Source organism: Ambystoma mexicanum, chromosome 6p (assembly GCF_040938575.1).
Source record: "Ambystoma mexicanum isolate Mex_15411 chromosome 6p, UKY_AmexF1_1, whole genome shotgun sequence".
NCBI lineage: Eukaryota > Metazoa > Chordata > Amphibia > Caudata > Ambystomatidae > Ambystoma > Ambystoma mexicanum.
Genome location: NC_090935.1, coordinates 1,277,791,031 through 1,277,806,955, shown reverse-complemented (window position 1 = coordinate 1,277,806,955; position 15,925 = coordinate 1,277,791,031). Strand labels below are relative to the sequence as shown.

Sequence of the window (15,925 nt, the reverse complement as noted above, 5' to 3'; positions counted from 1 at the left end):
TGCTTTTTGCAGGCGGAAAAATCCATGGCGCTACGGGACTTGTTGTTAATTACGCCACCGTAATTTACGGTGGCGTAATTAACGCCTTCCCCACTCCCATTATACCCTATGGGGCAAAAATGGGAATGGGGAAGGGTAAATGGGGATTGGGGACTTACCGCCCCGCCAAGGTCGGAATGGGGCGGTAAGTCCGCCAACCACCATGGCGGAGTTGGCAGCTTAGCGCCATGGACCATGGTGCAAATTGCACCATGGTCCTCCGCCAGGGTCGTAATGAGGGCCTATGTGACTGTACACTAAGGTTCCCCCTCACTGAGGTATAGGGACAAATAATCCACCAGTAAAGCAAATAGGTCAGGGGTTGACACAGCTTAGGAAGATTTATCATTGCTTAACTTCTCTACATACTTGCAAAGGAGATGGTAAGGCCAATCATTCATCAGTGCTTGTCAGAGATAATCTGGGTGTGGTCATGGTAACTACGAAGTGCACACACAGTCAATCCCCTCCAGTCCCCTTTTGTATTGGGGTGCAATCCGCAGTAATGTGTTTTTCACATATGCAATGGAATCTGTCAGCAGCATTTTCCTTGTTTAGCTAGATGTTAATGTTCCTCACAGACCTGTCTCCAAAGAGGAAGTCATTGATTAACGTGCAATATCTCAATTAATGTATGGTCATAATCTGGAATATATAAAGGGGCAAAAGGATCCTCTTTTTTGTGAATGGGGGACTGACTCTGGAGGTTGAGGGAAAGCTATCAGAACAATGTGTAGAGTCAATGGCTACCCCTTTTCCATAGACGCACAGGAGGTGCACCTATACTACAGTGTGACTAAGTTAGCATATGATTACGTACTGCTACTCATATAAAAGTACATGAAATTGCACCTTTTTGCTACTAACCCACCAATGCAATGCTTGGTTTCACATATATGTTTTACCATTTATGTTATATCGACTCTTGCCTATTTTTGAAAATGTTTTTTGAGTTAACAATTAAACTTTGTTTTACTTCTATTTTCCTGTGATCTTTGTGCTAGTATATGCTAACCAAGCCACACTGTAGTATAGGTGCACCTCCTGTGCGTCTATGGAAAAGGGGTAGCCGTTGACTCTACATATTGTTCTGATGGTCATAATCTGGGCATCTGTTAACAATGAATGGGCACAACAACATCTGGTCAGTGTAGAGTGAGCTTCCACCTGTCCTGTCAGAAAATGCCTTCTTGTAGATTCATAATAAATTAAAAGTCAACGTGGGGGTGAAGTGTTTTGATAGGGTGGACTTTCGCTGCCCCATGTACTATGAGGTGTACCCAAACCTTAGTTTGCAAAAATGTTATTGTGTACCTGAGTATGGCACAGGTCCCTAAAGTATTGTACTACTCAACGTTAACCTGATGGCGAACCACGTTCTGTTTAGGAACGCAGTATGCCATCAGGTTAGGGATCCCTCTTTAAGACAGGGATCCATGAAACATCAGGATCCAGGAAAATAACCCTATTAATTTGTGTGCATACCGAGCTCACAGTCCTTCAGTGTAGGAGGTTATTATAAGAATAAGTGCCCAGTTTTGATAAAGACCACAGTTGGTCGAAACACGTGTCAACATGAGGGCACCCTTTAGAATAAACACACATTTCTATATTTTTGTCTAATGTTTCGTGGTACAAAACCTAAGGGACCTGTGCCGTACTTGGGTACACAATTCAATATTAGTAACTAAAGCTCACAGTGTTCATTTAGTCCAAACTTTGGAGGTGGGCAGTACACACACATTCACATGCTAGCATTTACAATTATATCCAATTGTGGCACATGCTAACATTTACAATTCTATCCAAGTGTGGCACATGCTAACAATCACATTTCTATCTAGATGCGACCCAAGGTAATGTTCATGAATTCATCAAAGTGTAGCACATGCTCACATTCACAGTTCCATCTAAGTGTGGGGTATGCTACCATTTACAATTCTATCTAGGTGTGGTACCTGCTAACATTCACTTTTCTTATCTGGATGTGATGCATGTTCACGACTCTAACCAAGTGCGGCATTGCCAACATTCACAAACCTGTCCGGGTCTGGTGCCGGCTAATGTTCACAATTTGAAACAAACATCTGAATACACAAGCCTACCAAGACGGAAGCATCCGGACAAAACATCGACACCACTCCGACCCTGAACCTTTCAAAACCTCAACTGACCAGTGTCACACCAGATAACAAGATAATAGAGATATTACCAACCCAGTCCCACAGCAGAAGAAAGGTTCAGACGCACCTATCAGTCCAAACAATACTCACTAGGATACAGCGGGGTCAGCGCTGCACCAACAAAGCGAGTCGGCCCATGAGGAACCAGCATCAACCCAACCCACAGGGATACAACTCTAAAGGAATCAGAAATTACCTGAGTCAGGACATATATCCCACTAACCCAACCCTCAACCTTCTGCATACTTAAACCACACAAAACCACACAAACATCTCTCTCCCAGCAATCCTCACGCACTTTACCACACTGCATCAACAACACATAAACATCACCTACAGCACTTGTGGTCTCGCCCGATCTGAGACTAGCACCAAAATGCTGAAGCTGCCAACAGCACATCACTTCTCCCAATCTCCTGCTCCCCTTCTCCAGACTAACCATATCCATCCTTCCTGTTTACAGATCCTCCAGAGCGCCTTGGGGAACGATTCCGTTGGCGACGGTGCAGTATATAAGTACCTTTAACATAACATCTAGGGAGTGGTGTATTTGCTAAGTTAATTGGCTGTTGTCAACCTTTGGAAATCATTTGATCACATGAGCATATTCTCTCTTCTATGGCTATGAAACATCTCGTGGAGTTCCAGTGACGTGCTCTGTATCTGGTGCTTTCCTTTTTCGGAACAGAGTGGCTGATTTGAAACCTTGTGCAAGCTCGCATTCGGGTTCCTTTCTTGTGTGCCGGTCTGCTACCCTGCTTTCAGCTTTGAAGTTTATCTTCTTTTAAATGTAACATTAGTTGTTTTTATTTCACCCTTCCTCATTCCCAATAATTTATGTTCATATTCAGGCCGCACAGTGGTGGCAAGCCATTGACCAGAAAACGAGATCTTATTTTATAATATGCCCATTAAAACAAGATAATTAATTACCTTACTGTGGCCAGAAAGAACATGGCGGCACTTGGCAGAGTATAAAACAAGCCGTTTGATTGACTGAAGCTTCTGCCCTGTTCATAACAGAAATTACAAGCAGATTGCTTCCACGGTGTGCCAAAACAAGCGTCATTATTTTAGGGATTTGGATCAAAACTCAAAAAAGAAACACTCCTTTGTTAGCATTCTAATTTCATGGGACATGGTAAAAGCGATAGTTGCTATTTTGAAGAAATCCTTAACTGCCATTTTCCTAATGGGGACCCCTTTTACCTCACGAGTTTTCATGTACCATTGAAGTGAGCAGTATCATGGCTTTGTCTGATCAAAAAGCAGAGTGTGTTTGTGTCTTTGATTTCATAAGTATCTTCCCCAATTTGCCTCCCCTTTATTCCTCTGGCACCACTCCCTGTAGTGCTAGAATGCCCCTTGTTACCACCTGAGAAATTGTTAATTATTTTGATTTACGTAAAATCTTTAAATGCCATTTGTCAAATCAAAGGAGCCGGAAGCGCTACAAAGTACTGTATTATCCACACTCCATCCTCTGCTTTGACGGTGCCTAAGACACGCCCAAGAAATTCACTGCCATCACTCCTGGAGGATTTCAGAGGCAGGCTTTTAGTCTTTTTTCAATTTCACTTCAGTAACGTTAAGAATGCATTCGTTAGGGCTCTGTCCTGTTTAAATATTCTGTCAGCTTCAGCAAATGAACTCATCCGTTTTCTACGGTTCTTGCCCAAGCGTTACGCCAGCTCCTTAATTAGGATCTGCAAGTGGGTAGATTTCTTTTTTATATTTCTCTGCGTTTTCCTCATTACCAAACCCTCCAGATGTGTTCTTCTTTCATAAGAACGCTTGGACGTGCATTTAATTCCCTCCCGTGCCCATCCATGTGCTTGTGAAAAGACTTCTGACTTGTTGTCGCAGGTTTACCACCGGTCAGAAGGAAACATACCCAACAGAGCAGGGTGCATGACTCATTTACTATTGACTTTTAGATTAATAGAGGGAATGTGTGCACTTCTGAAAGCTAGCATACAATATCACTGTCCTATATCTTCATGATGAGCATATAAAAGGAATCCAGATAGCACGTGCCCCTAGCGTTTCCTCACAAGGCCTTTGGTCATCGGCCCATGGAATAGTAACATCTGCTCAGCGGCTCAGGCTATCCGACTATGCATTAGAAAAAGGTTCATATATTTAATGGTGCTGGCAATATCTGAAAAGGGATTGCCATAACGGAGGCAGTGTCTCATCAAATAGGATTTGAGGTTCCAAAATGTTGGTCTACCTTAATAAAAAATGGACACCTTAGCAGGGGGTATGTCGCTTCGAATTAAGCAGTCACTACTGAGATTTATGCGAAGGGCACATGCATACTTGCCAACATTCTGTGACCAAAAATCTGTAGGATTCTTGAAGGTTCAAAAATAGTAATTACATCAAAGGAAATTACATTACATGACCTCTAACCTCATGACATCACATAACCTGACATACGGTCCAGAAACAATGACAGTAAATGAGTGTCATGCGTGGTCTCTCCTAGACTTCTAAGCATCATTAGAAGTCAGATTGCTAAATGAACAGCAGAGGCTGGTGATATTTTATTTAGAGAATGTAAATGTTTCCCACAAATACACAAGGGTTTGCGTGTAGCGAGGGAGGCTGTAACAAGGAATTGGAAGTTTAGGGAGGTGGTGGGAGGGCATATTCTATCATTCCTGAAAGGTTTTTAAATAACGGGTGAAAATGGTGCATTTTACAGCACGTTGTCTTCAAAGAATGTGAAAAAAACACGCAGTTTTAGGTCAGTTGTATAGGTTAACACACATCAAAAATCAAATAGATGTGTCACCAGCAGTACACAGAAGCATTTTCGCGATTCTTTTCCCACAATATATTCTAGCACAAGAACCATGTTCATGTAGTTGTGCTCATACACGCCCATTATGGCTGCATCACTATATGCCATCACCACCTCTGACACTAAGACTGCCTGCTGTGCACAGGGTAGAGGGTGCCTGTTTCACACTCTGTCATCAATCAAAATCATGACATGATGGGCCATTAACACGCCCCAGGGAGATGCTGCAGTCCTCTGCAGCCCTCTGGGCCTCAGACAGAGGCAGCCAGGTCTGTAAATCCATAGTTATTAGATGAAAATCGGTAGGCGGTAGGACTGCTTATCCTACTGCCTAAATCCATAGGGTTGGCAAGTATGCACATGTCTCAATCTCTACAGAGACTCCCGAGAGCTTCTTCCTTAGGAGGTCTATAAAATGTATACCTTTTTAAGGTAGGAGCTGGTAACACCTTTCATATGCCGCACTATCAAACTGCAACACTGCTCTGGCAACCTAAGCCCTAAGCAATGAACACATTCTAAACTCTGGCTCCTTAAAACATGCATGCAGCCTCTTGATGGCTCTCCAGCCTCCCGGAGAAAATTCCAAGTGAGCCACAGCAGAAGGGGACACAATGATGGATTTTGGGGCTGATGACAACTTTAATCATAACATCAACATTGTATTGATTAATAAAGGCCGGTGCTTTGAACGGCTGTTAATGGCAATCTCTGTTTTAGCCTTTCCTTTTATTTGTTATCCTGTTAATTCAATTCTGTGGGATGATATGTACAGGATCCCACGCCTCTGATCTCTCCTGCCTCATTCCTTGTTCAGTATCCTTAGTGATTGGGAACGCATAGTCATTGGTTGTCCTGCACAGTTCTGGAATGTTCACTCTAGTGGCTAGGTAAGGGGATCCAGGAGAGATGCTCTCAGAGCAGTACCAACAGCTCTTGTGAGGAGGTCCTGTATGAACAGTGACTGCACCCTTCACCCTTACATTTACTGGTGAGGAGCCTATCTGTATTGGTTTGTTCCAGCATGGAGTGGCTGGTGAATTCTGGTGAGGCAATGGGGACTGTATATTAATCTCAGAGCAGAGCTAATGTAATGTGGTGATTGTCGGGTCATTTTGCTATTGATGTGAAGTTGAGAGAGCCTTTTGTCTTTTTCCAGCTAACTCAGGTTCTCTAGGGATACACATGGATCTAGAATGCATGGACATCAGGCTGTGGAAACGAATAGCTTATGTTGAGGATGACATGTTGGTTTGGAGCAGCGGCTGTCTTATGGGGATGGAAATGTACTCAACGGTAACCCATGCATTTCCTTTCTGACACTAAGGAAGCGGGCATCACTGATGAAAGTGGGAATTGCTGGTCATCTTACAACACAATTCATCTGCTCTCAATTCATGTATAACCCTCCTTTTCAAAATGCTTGCATTGTGTGATCATTAAATTGGCCAGGTGCTATGGTGGATCTTCTTATTTTGCTTAAAAGGTAGTGTAAAACACTCTTTTGTTTGACCTACAATGTCCAAACCTCATGTGTCCACATACAATCACTTCTCCATTCACATGTGATAGCACGATAATCAACAGTGTTTAAACCAGACTGTCTGAGACAGCCCCATTACCATGATATTGGTTCATCTAGAAGTAAACTAAATGAACAAAAAGTAATCTGAGCTCCATGAAATAACAACCAGTTTAATAATAGATCAAGCTGTACATGTAGAGTCTAAAGATGCCTGTCATTAGAGGAGTGAATGCCTGATGTACTGGCGTGTTATAGAAATATTATCTCCTGAAGAGGAAAAAAAAAGGAAATTAACAACACAAAGGTGTCATTAGTTAAAAATATGATACACTATATTGTAAAGGCAAATAGAATGCTACAGATGTGTAACATTCAAACCACAACGCCATATTTATATTCACCTCAAATCCCAGGTCTCCATAAGAACCCCCAATTTAAACCTCACTTTCCTCGTGCAAAACAATCACTGCTTTGCACATGAAATGAGAGACACCCCTACAGCTCTAACCAGCCCTATGACAAACGCTCCCCGCACTATGATTGAGTATAACCCCAACTCCTCTCAAATCACCTTCCATTCCTAGTATACACCCATATATCAACCCAAAATTGGAAAACCTTCCCCCTCTTACTACACCACTTGCACCTACCATTCAAGTACCCCAAAGCACATGCTGCTCCAACATTCAACTATGCAAATGTGTATTGCGTCGAAAAGATCTCCTTTACAATGGCGCAGTCTCCCCAGTGCACAAAAGTTCTTGTTTTCACCTACACCTGGTTTCTAATGCTTTGATGAGTATCAGACAGAGTGCACTGAAAACGGAATTCAACCGTGCATCCACACATCAACACGACTGACCACAGCCATGCCCACATCACTCTTCAATGCACTCCCTGGCACCTCTGGATGGACTGCCTCTGCAGTAAAGAGGCTATTTGTTTTAATACGTTGCTTCTCCTTTGAGAAGGAAAATTGATTCCTGTCCATTGACAACTCTCCAGAGCACAATCATTTCACACAATCTACTGAAAAGACACATCATCGTAATGATATTTAATGAGTTACAAGTTCAAATAGCACCTCCTAGCCATTATTGACTGTACCTGATCCAAACAAAATGCTTGAGATAATTATAATTAGCACCAAGGGCTGGGGGAGCAACCATCAGGTTGCTCAGACTGTGGGCTAAAACCCACAATCCAAGCCCACGTTCCAAGCAACCTGACTGCTGCTTTCTCCGCCCCACCATCTTTCCCCCACCCTTCCTTCCCTTATCCTTAATTTCCCCATCCCTAAAACCGACACTAACTTGATGGCTTCAGCGACGCCCAGGCTGCTGCCGCTGTGTCTTCCTCCTAGAGACCATGGAAATGGAAGAGAGGCTCCACGTGGTGCCCCGTCTTCCAACTCCTTGGTGGCCATTTTGAAATAGTATTTTAAATGAATGAGAAGGACACTGTGAGGCGTCCCGTTCATTCATCCAAAAGACATAGCTATCAGCACCCCGGATTACCGGATTGTCAAGCTGCGGTGCTAATAGCAATAATCATCCGTTCCAGACCATGGAAAGGGTGCTTATTGCTATATTAGTGTCCTGAATCGATTGCTGGAATACTCCAGTAATCAACAGTGTAGCCATGGATCCTGCTTTGTCCCAGGATCATAATTGCCGCTCCTGGTGTTACTCACCAACCCAGTATCTTCTTTTGTTTTCCACTCCCACTGAGCTACACAGGCCCCATGCCCCCCTCGGTTTGCTCCCTTACCCCCCAGTGGGGTTACTGTCCACCACACACTGTCTCTATTTCTCGGATCTATCAGACATCTTTTGCTTTCTTCCTCCACGTCACCCACACGACACCGGTGAAAGTAAAGAACTAACACCGGCAGGCCATGGAGTGCCTATGGATCTGCGACCCTACCTGAATGTTCTTTGGACCTTCTCCTTCTGAACAGCACACTACCTTTCCTCTATTTCCCGCAGCGGCAGGGCACACAGGATGTTATGATCCCATAGCCCTTCATAAGGGCCCGAGCACGTTCCCCTTACACTTACTATGCTCTGTTGTTCTAAGGGTTTTCTTCATTTTTTTTTTACTCCATTTTTTCTGTTCACACAGTGAGTTATCCCTGATACGCAAACTCGAAATCCGAACATCAAACTTGCCCATGTGTGGTGCTAATAGCATTGCAGATTGGGGAAAGGTTGTTATTGTTTAGGATAAGGCTGTTTTCCAAATGATTGTCCTCAGCATCACCTCTGGCAAAAACGTAGAGATGGCCATTACCGAGCAAAAAGTGCCCATCCTTTAGCGTATACAGCGGACTTACACTTTACTTTGGCAATTGAAAGTTATGGTTGTTTACCCTTCCACAAATGCGCACTCTCACGCTCTTCCCACCCGACTTTGTGAAGATCTTAGGTATCCACAATAGTGTGTTTATGAAGGTGTTACCAAAATGCCACTACGGGGCCCGAGTGAATACTGCAGCATGACATCACAGGGAACTTCTTTGTCAAAGTAGGACTGTTCTTGCTTAGGTTGGGCAGTTGTTAGTAACTTTACCATACGTACTTTTAGAAGCTACATTTCCTTTTGCAGAAATGTTCTACAAATATATGTCTGTCATGTTATGTATGTAATGTTATGCTCTATCATACTCAGGCCGTGTGCACACTAATGTCTGTGGAATGAGCAATGAAGTCAAGGAACACATTTTTTTGTTTCTTTCCATGCAGTGCGGGTGTTGGGCGAAGTGGAGTATTCATAACTCTGAGCATTGTGTTGGAGAGGATGAGATACGAAGGTGTAGTGGATATTTTCCAAACAGTCAAAATGCTGAGGACACAACGACCAGCGATGGTGCAGACAGAGGTGAGTCTCGAACCATTTGCTTGTGGCCACAAAGCTCCTTTGAGTTCATATCAGTCTCGGGGGACATTGAGCAAGACCCTACCCCAGGGATCTGCAACCTTTAGCTCTCCAGATGTTTTGCGTCACATCTCTCATGAGCCATAGCCAGCAGAGTCAATAGTGAGGGATCATTCGAGTCGTAACCCATAGAATCACAGGAGCCACAGGTTGCACAACCGGGTCCGAGCATAATGGTACTGCCTGATATAAAGATGTCAAAGAACTCGAATATGTATATGCCACCATGTACTCTCTTCCACTCCACACACACACCTGCAATTTTAGTAGAGTAATAGTCCCCACAGTCCACACACGTTCCTGTACAAGTATTCTGCAAGTGTATCCCGGTGCCTGTTACCCATCCCTGAAGCTATGTCTTCTTTGTATTTGTATTTATTTGTTTATATAGTGCTTTACACCAAAGTGCTTCACAATTGAACAACTTGATACATAAAACATAAACAATATAACGGTAGAAGCAAATTACAATATGAATTAGTCAACAAAACAGTAAGAAGAGCAATTAACTGAAGGGAATAGGGAGAGTAGTGCAGTAGGACTTTGCTGTACAATATCTGACAAGTGCAGTACTTTCCTTGCTTACAGACATGATACATCCCTTGCAAACCTAAAAAAAAAAAAAATGACAGGATTAAGTTTACAATAAACCAACATGGGTAACATGGGACCCAAGTCTCCATATTTTGACATTTATCCTCGATTGTCTTTCTCTTGTCAATTGACGGAGGCAACTTCTTTTAGCCTGTTAGTGGGATCCAGGACCCTGTGTCTGAACTCTCTTTCTGAGGTGCTTGGAACTATGGTGCTGCTACAGCTCCACTGACTCATTTGGTGGTTCGGCACCGAACGGCGGGTGTTGCTTTCAAATCACCCATTACTGCTTATCTCGGAGCGCAGACTGGGGTGAGCCCCTCACTCTTCATAGAAGGTCAGCTTCCGCTTAGTGATAATGATAGTGAATCCTGTGCATGCTCTTGAAAAGTAGTCTCTTGGAAATACCTGTATTGGGTATGCCCTATTATGGAGTTTGAAATACTTCCTCTGCTGCCAGTTTTCCAGGTTGCGCAAATATTTATCGCCACTCTTTACTGATAGCATCAACAATTACAGACATCAGGAATAGCGCAGCACTTGATGTACCATTGTGCAAGATACAGCACTGTGTTATTGAGCCTAGTCCAAAGATCTGTTCCTCTGTGCTTGGCCTGTTATAGGTAGTTTAATAATGCTATATAATAAGAAGCATGTATTTACTGTGTCTGACTCCCGGAGTAACATCAAAATATTGCCTAACACATGTTATTTTTATAACACCTATGATCAGACCGGTATCAAACCGCAGATCGACAGGTAGACATTATCTAGGGAAGTTAAAATAAAAAAGATTTAGAGTTTGCGCTTAAAGCTTAGAAATTGATCAATGCTGCAGAGTTGCTTTGGAGGGGAACTCCAAAGCTTGGTGGGCCAGATCTGAAGTCATCGCCCCATGGTCCTAGACCATTTATATTGCATAGTGAGCAACGTGCTGTTGTTCAGTGACCAGAGTGTTCCGGAGTTTCCTGATTGGAGTATTATTGAAACATGCACCATAGATATTGCAGCCCTGTTCCATTTATTGATTTGAATACAATTATTAGGGCTTTAAATTCCACTGTAGCCAATACTGGAAGCCAGTGCAATTTCCTAAGGACAGCTGTGTCGTTTGCTGCAAGTGACAATACTTGCAGCAGCATTTTGAACCATCTGTAAAAGGTCCAAGAGATATTCGTCCGTATCGAGTAAGAGGGCATTCCCGTAGTCAATCCGAGGGCTGATCTTAAATAGCTCTAGCTACAGATGCACAGCGAGCCTCAGACAGCAATGGTCTGAATTGCATCAGGATCTTTATTAGCATATTTCGACATGGATAGGCAGTCATCTTAGCATACCCCAAAGTGCACGCTGAATGCTGGATTTTGGAAGAGGACTGTCAGCAGGACCTACCAAATAAACGGTTTATAGTGATAATTTCGAATTACATTATTTTTTTCGAATGTCTATTTTTGTTTGTTTCTTGTTCGAAATGGGGGGGGTTCCCCCAAAACCCCTATTTTGTTTTTTTTTTTGTTTTACTTCTTTTTTTTTACTTGCGGGACCCAAAAAAAACATGTCAATAAAAAAATAAAACATTCACATTTTTTTATTTCGACATTTTTTTTCTCGACATTATGACTTTCGACATACTGTTTTCGACTTTTTGACTGCACACCCAAATAAACTATTATATATTCAGTCTTAGAAGTATTCAGTCCATCCACTTCTTGATAAACTGGAAGATATCAACAATGTTTTCAAAGTTGGCCACTCTATCTTTCAGTAGTTTGAAAAACGACCCGAGAATCTTCATCATAATTTTGAAACTTAATATTGGGCAAGACCAGCCAGTCATGTGGAAGTTTAAGATATACATTAAACAGCAAGGGGGACAAGCATGCTCCCGGGTGGACACGACATTCAATGTTTACTGTCTCAGATTCTTAGTCCCCAATCATTACCCAAGCAACTCTTTTTTTAAGGAAAGAAGAAAGCCATTTTGTGGCATTTAAAGAGGTTCCCACAACCTCATATAACCTGGTTAATATTATAAAGTCGTCTAGTGTGCCAAAATCATCTGTTAGGTCAAACAACATCAACAGACCTACTTAGCCTTGAACCACAATATTGAGAGGTTGATGTTTAACATCAGCCAACAACGTTTTGGTGCTCCTGCCAGGACCCAACCCTGATTGATAATCACCCAAAAGATGTTTCTGCTCTAGGTAAAATTGGAGCTGTAAGGTCACAACCTTATCAAAAGTTGTTAGCAGAAACGGTGTGCTTGCAATGGGTCTATAATTTTGATCACCATTAGGCTTCAAAGAGGATTTTTAACAGTGCAGTTGGCCACATTTTCTTCAAGGAAGCTGGAATCTCACTCCCTCTGAACATTCTGTTCACAAATTCAGAAATTGCTAGTAGCAAGCTCCAGAATGCAATGTTCAACGATGATAAAAGGACAGGGATCTCCTGGGCAGGTTGTCAGATTCATAGAGCTAACAATCTCATCCAATTGTGTAATTTGTTTTTTTGTATTGTGTTTTAAGTACACAAGATAGAAAAATACAATATTTTCATTAAACAAATTATAAAATAACAATAGAAAAAACACAACTCTGTGTTCGAAATTGTCATAAAATCGACAATGAAAAAGCATGTCATGTGCATTTATACAGTTCTTATACCGAATATTTTGTGTCTATAAAATAAATAGTATTACACATTTGAATTCAGGGACTCTACTGCCTGAAGGTCCTACAATATTTTCAGAATAAATTTCGCTAAAGCCAGTTTTAACGATGTTTGAGAATCCATCTTTAGCCTATTCTGAAGGCTTAAGCATAACTCTTCTGCTGTGGAGTGCACATAGGGTCCCAAAATGTCAAGCCTGGGTTTACACAATCTCGCCCTATTTTCTCTGGAGTGAAGCGCGAGAAGCTGGAAGAGTGAGTCGCGCAACACGTGGCAAAGGAAACTGGCAAATAGTGATGTGGATCAGGTTGGTTATTAACACATTTTTCTGCAATGTTGTTCCTTATATTTTGGATCGCAGAATGAAAGAAAGATGAACGAGAGTTGCACCATTTGAGTAAAGATGGGGTGTTTTTGTTAGTAAATCAGGAGAAACCAACTGAGCTAATATTTGAAGGGGTTTCTTCCGAGTAGAGGTGACTTCATCAATGTCTTTTGTGAAATGAACACATTTTGTTTTAATATTAGGTTGTTTGATTTGTAGATGACATTACTTATAAAGAAAAAGGGGGGATATTTCTACCCTTGCCTTTCAATCTTCCTTAGGTAAGGTTTGAGTTTTCTCAACTTCCTGTTGCACCAACAATTCTGTTGATTGGCCAAATGTATTTTCATGGGACGCTGGGGTGCAATGCAGTCAACAATTGACTGAGTGAAGCATGAATGGAAGTGGCTAGATTGTCATGTCCTAGATGAGAGTTTTTGGAGGCAGAACTATGTTCTGTGAGAGTGGCTTGGAATCCCTGCAAAGGATTACTTTCTATTTGGAGGGTGCTGACCTGTGAGGTCAAAACAAAATGAAAAAGTGAACCATCTATTGTTGAGGGGAATGGATAAATTGCAGACATCTATGTTTTAGAGAAGAACCCAATCTATAGGATGTCCTTTTATGTGGGTGGGCAGAGAAATAGCGTGAGAAAAAGTGAGTGCATAGAAAGTAGAGCATACTTGGGTGACATCAATATCGCACTGGCCATTAAAGCTGTGCTTGAGATCGTTCACCCATTCTCAAAATGTGGCCTGAAACATGCATGGACAACAGTATTAGGACCAGCTATTCAGATGTAAAGTCAGAATTAGTGGACAGAGGGTAATAACTAATATAAATGAATAGGTTTGGCGCATTCTCACAAGAAGTATTTACACTGAGGACTTCACAGTCGCAGGTATTGATTCCTGATATATTGTTACTGGTTGACATAAGCGTAACAAAGACTTTAGAGACAGCAAGAGAGAATGATGGACCGGAATGGCCACTTGTCCAGGTTTCTGTTAAAGCTAGTATGGCGAGCTGAAAATCACTTACAAGGTCTGCATTGTTAATTGTTTGACTAGGTGACCTAGCATTACGAAGGGTGCATTTAAGTGTGGATGTCTATATAGAGTAGTTTAGTAAAAGCCCAGTGATAAGATTACAACACGCCATGGGGTCACGGTCAGGAGGAGGTGAAGAGTCTGCATTTGCAATTGATGTGTCAATCAAGTGGTATAGTTTCCATGGTCCAATAGCCTATGGGATAGTGTGCATGATAGTGTGTATTTCCGGGGGCATGGGGTTACAATGCGTAGAATTGTGCTGTTGGGGGTTAAAGAATGAGTCCCAGTGAAATCAAATCAAACGCAACAATATGAAATGCGAGGGAATACAGCTGTTACTATGATAGTTATTATGGAGAGAAGTTCCGCTGTGTAGTAGAGTGTTATGAGCACCGCTGTTCTGCTCTTCGTTGACTTCTGTTAATGTGCTGTGCAAATCCAGGATCTTGCAGTCTGTTAGCAGGGAAGTAATGGCCGTAGGATTTCCTAAAACACACTTAGCTAGCGACAAGTATTTGCGCACAATGCCAGCAACCCGCAACAATACAAATGTTCTGGTATATGCAAAACAGGCAGTGGCCATGTCTTTTTAGTTCTCAGTTAGTGTGAAAAAGCTTCTACCTTAATTGGAAGATAAAAGTTGCATGTGAAGAGGAAGTAATGTAGTTGTTCCTCCTGGCGAGCTGGCACGTTATCAAAAATGAAAATAAATAAATAAATAGTTCCAAGATGGATGGGGGAACAAACTGCTAATTAAAACATAGAAGGCAATGAGGATAAGAAAGAGTGCGACTTAGCTGGTAGAAATGAAACAAAGTTCTATCTAGGACCCAAACAACTGAGATAAGACATATCAGTCGTAGAACTTTCACAGCAAACGCTTTGCAGGCCCATGCGGTCTTTTTGTCCCTGAGGGTCTCATTCAAATGACTTCAGGAGAGGACCCGGTAGGCACCTGCTGGGTTATGTAAGGTCCAAGAGGCACGGTGGGAACCGACTACAAGCTAGTAACTGAAACAGAAATAGCACTCTTGTGAAACAGCATTAAAAGCGCGCTAAAACCTAACATGTTCAATCTAGGAACTAATAAAACCGACACTCAATCAAATAAGGCACGACATTACAGCTTCCTGTGCCAATACAAGGGAACTGGGGGAAATCACAGTGTGCTTCCGGTAGGCAGAGGTTAAACCACCTACCATTTTGAACCTGCAACGAGTGTGAGGTTAACAGGAGCCACTGCTTTACACTAGGAGGGAATCTGAAATGTTTCTTCTAATGAAAGCAGCATTTGGATCAGTAGAGCAGAGGCTGAGAGCCCGGTTCAGCACGGAAGTGACAGGGATACACTTTGACCCGCAATTAAAAGAGTATAGAATTTGAGTGAGTTACTTCTTGTACAATCCAGGTTTTCGACCTTGGTCCTTCACGACCATTTCAAACACCAAAAACCCTAGGACTATGACCGATCAAGCACTCAAAGTGTTAGTTAATGTACATGTCAAAACCGATTGGACACTTAGGGGCAGCCATACACGCAGAAGGGCATCTTTGTTCATTCTGCTCCAACTTAAATGTTAATCATTTTCCAGATAAAATTGCATGCCCTGAAGTGGAGCTTCGTTTTCTGTCGGGCTGAGGTCATTCAAGTGAACCAAAAACATGTTGTGCCTAATACATGGAACTTTTAGCACAGTGCAAAGTCACTTTGTACCCTGAATCACAGAGCGGCGCAAATTGTATTTTTGCAGTGCAAAGTGACTTTGCACTGTGCTAAAAAGTTCC

At 42.3% G+C, this 15,925-nt stretch overlaps 1 protein-coding gene across 22 annotated transcripts in view; it reads left to right on the top strand.

Moving 5' to 3' along the window:
• The window catches only part of PTPRD (protein tyrosine phosphatase receptor type D), a 4,803,934-nt gene that overhangs the window by 4,780,629 nt on the left and 7,380 nt on the right, over positions 1 to 15,925 (top strand). For all 22 annotated transcript variants that reach the window (XM_069625937.1, XM_069625939.1, XM_069625938.1 and 19 more), the window contains one exon: positions 9,301 to 9,436. In XM_069625937.1, coding sequence (XP_069482038.1) covers positions 9,301 to 9,436 — 136 coding nt within the window. The remainder of the gene's footprint in view (positions 1 to 9,300; positions 9,437 to 15,925) is intronic.